This window comes from Mandrillus leucophaeus, unplaced genomic scaffold (assembly GCF_000951045.1).
Source record: "Mandrillus leucophaeus isolate KB7577 unplaced genomic scaffold, Mleu.le_1.0 Scaffold321, whole genome shotgun sequence".
Taxonomy (NCBI): domain Eukaryota; kingdom Metazoa; phylum Chordata; class Mammalia; order Primates; family Cercopithecidae; genus Mandrillus; species Mandrillus leucophaeus.
The window spans coordinates 1,426,880-1,430,413 of NW_012103377.1; the positions used below are offsets into that span (position 1 = coordinate 1,426,880).

The following is a 3,534-nucleotide window of genomic DNA, read 5'->3' on the forward strand; positions in this document are numbered from 1 at the left end:
AAAATGGAAAAACCACAGTTACATGGTATCACTAGAGAAAATGGCTTAATTTTCTTTTTCTTTTTTTTTTTGAGACGGAGTCTCACTCTGTCGCCCAGGCTGGAGTGCAGTGGTGTGATCTCAGCTCACTGCAACCTCTGCCTCCCGAGTTCAAGCAATTCTCCTGCCTCAGCCTGCTGAGTAACTGGGACTACAAGCACCCACCACCACGCCCGGGTAATTTTTTTTCTATTTTCAGTAGAGACGGGGTTTCACCATGTTGGCCAGACTGGTCTAGAACTACTGACCTCAGGTGATCTGCCCATCTCGGCCTCCCAAAGTGCTGGGATTACAGGCGTGAACCACTGCGCCCAGCCTCTGCCTTTCTTCTTATTTCAAGGAATGCTACCTAGAGATACATTTGACCAACTTCTTAGTGAAGACAGAAAAAGTTTTGGCAGGAAACTGAAGGGTTACGTTTGTAACTTTCCTCCTTGTAGACTGTGGCAAATGCCCCAGAATTCTTCCTTCTCTAACCAGGCACAGTCCAGCATTACATGAAAACAGGAAGAAGCTATCTTAGCTCCTTGTCCCAGAAGACCACTGCTAACAACATGCTCCAATTAACTATCTCTTACCCATTATGGAGTTATGAATAACAATGGAGAAACACAACATATTTTTCTGCTACATTAGACTAATTTCCAAATTCAGGGTGTTGTATATATTTAACATACATGTTAACTTTCTGGTTTTATAAACATGAATTTAGAAGGCCTGTCATTTTTTATGTTTATTGAAATTTCTATTTCTGGTTTCTATTAGAAATTAAGCTATACTTAAAAAAATCAAGTCACAGTATGAGTTGATTAGAAAGAAGCAAGTTCTTACTAATTTAAAAGATTATATATTATGCAGACTCATAACTTTAGTCTCAATGTAATAATTTTCATGAGAATTCTTCCTATTTGGCTTAGAGCGGGGGTTGGCAAACGGGTCAACAGCCCAAATCCAGTAGAAAAAATTTGTTAATCCCTGGCCTAGAAACAACCTATAGAAGTGAGCTTAAGTATACCCTCCCTGCAAGTTTAAATATGATCTATGTGGTTCTAGATTAGTCCTAATGGAAAAAGGCACAGTGGCAAAGATACTTTTTTTAACCAAAAAGTAAGTTCCAAGAGAATAAAAGATAAAAATTGACATAACTCTTTTTGGTCTCTTTTCACTTTCATGAGTTTTGAAAAACACTCAAAATAGTGTTTTGCAAAATAAAATTAAATCCTCAATGTGAATAAAGCTGTAGGAGTATTTACTTTTAGTCAACTTTCTGACCATATACAAAAATGCTCACTGTCACAGAGTTAAAGAAAGACGAGAAACCCCACAATAAGCATAACATATACACAGGTGTTATTCCTTATTCCTTAAGCAGTATATAGTATTTTCAGCAAAGTGTTCAAATCCCAGAAAAGCAACAGATGCAGCAAAGAATAAAAATGGAAAAACCACAGTTACATGGTATCACTAGAGAAAATGGCTTAATTTTCTTTTTCTTTTTTTTTTTGAGACGGAGTCTCACTCTGTCGCCAGGCTGGAGTGCAGTGGTGCAATCTCGGCTTACTGCAACCTCTGCCTCCAGGGTTCAAGTGATTCTCCTGCCTCAGCCTCCCGGGTAGCTGGGACTACAGGTGCGTACCACCACACCCAGCTAATTTTTGTGTTTTTAGTAGAGGTGGGGTTTCACCATGTTGGCCAGGATGGTCTTGATCTCTTGACCTTGTGATCCGCCGGCCTTGGCCTCCCAAAGTGCTGGGATTACAGAATTATTTTTCTAATTAAGAGGGATACATTAAAAAGAATTATGGCATAAGTCTTGCTATTAAAGCTTTCTAAAATATTATCAGTCCATTTTCTTGCCTTAGTAGGTATAGCTTAATGAATATATTGTAGCTTTCCTCTAATTATTCCATTATAGCATAATCATGTAGACATAAGTATTGAGGTCGATGTGTTATGACTCTGAAATATATGGTAGATGTTACCTTTTTAAATACATTTCTTTACTTCAGCTTGCCTTTTTAAAAACCAAGAGCTAAACAAAATTTGTTTGATATTCCTAAAAAACAACTGATAAAGACTGAGATTTTACTAGCTGCTATTTACATGTATTACTTACAAATCAAGTGGGTAGAAGAAAAAAACCAAGTATTTCCCACGATAATCAGTTAACTTCAGCTCCTTAAATTCTCCATCGATCACAGCTGTTCCTTCCCAGTATGGCGCTGGCTTGGAAACTAAGAAAGAAAAATACATGATGTTCTGTAACACTTAGAAAGTTGGTGGAATGGTAGAAGGACATCTTTAGAAAATCACTAAAAATCAGGGCTACCTTTAGATCTCTTTGGCAGTCTGGTGAAGCTTACAGACTTCTTAAAAGAGTGTTATTGAATGCAAAAAGGAAAATACATAGAATTACAAAAGAAACCAATTGTATTTAAATGCAATTATCAAAATATTTTTTTAAATGGTGATATCATAATACACGTGCTCTGTAACACTTCAAAACTGCAAGATCTAGTCGTGATCTGACAACTTAACTACCTAAGATAACGATGAGTGAAGATGGTGTTTCAGGATACCTGCAATAACCATAATGTAGCAAGAAAACAACTGTGGTTCTATTGGTGAAAGGTACAAGTACTGCTGAAGCTAGTGTAGTTTGTTGCTGACATTCATAATAGAAGGAAACACTAACTTTCAGATGGGGGTTAGTGAAAATAAATACTTTTTTCCCCTATTCATGCTTACAGACCCCTTAAATTCCACCCTGCACTAAACCCTCCTGGATACTTCACTATAGCCCCGCTTCAAGTTGTCAACTTCCTACATTTCAAATAATTAGATTCTCCTTTCTCTAATGGCAGTCTTCCAGATGTACTAATTTAGTTCGTCCAGCTTCTAACCTACACATGGAGGACCTGCTGCAGATGAGGCTACACAAAATGAGGAGGGAATGTACAAATATGTCAGGCCAGAAGTGTAAAATCCCAAACCATGGGATCGTTTTCCTAGAGGGCTTTGAAAGAAGACTCCCTTGAACAGGTTTCAAGTGACCCAATGGAAACTGAACAGTTCATGCCGCTGTCTTGTAAGGGCATACAGTAATTTTAGCCAACACACTTAGATAATAATGCACTTCATGCTCTGTTAACACATTCAGATAGCACTTATACTTTCAGACCCCTTACAAACACTGAGGGCAATATTTGCTTCCAAGTTGGCTAAGGTTCCTAGAAAGTAAGGCTTATACTTTTCTGTAACAGCCACCATTTATGGTCACTGTGAAATAGAGACAAACAACATGAATTTCTCTTAAAAATTAATATATCACATATGATTACTTATCTTGAGCCAACATCCTACCTCATATATATAATCCTGATCTGATTAGGTAAAGGCCAGGAGGGAGAAATAGACAGAAGGGTATTCAATTATATATACTTTAAATAAATTACTTAAAATGCTACTTAAGTGAAAGGTTATAATAATTTTCAT

General features: G+C 37.2%; 1 protein-coding gene across 1 annotated transcript in view; it reads right to left on the minus strand.

The window, feature by feature from the left end:
• The window catches only part of PRDX4 (peroxiredoxin 4), a 22,636-nt gene that overhangs the window by 16,297 nt on the left and 2,805 nt on the right, over window positions 1–3,534 (minus strand). Inside the window, exon 2 of the mRNA XM_011988015.1 lies at window positions 2,156–2,273. Within this exon, the coding sequence (XP_011843405.1) occupies window positions 2,156–2,273 (118 nt within the window). The remainder of the gene's footprint in view (window positions 1–2,155; window positions 2,274–3,534) is intronic.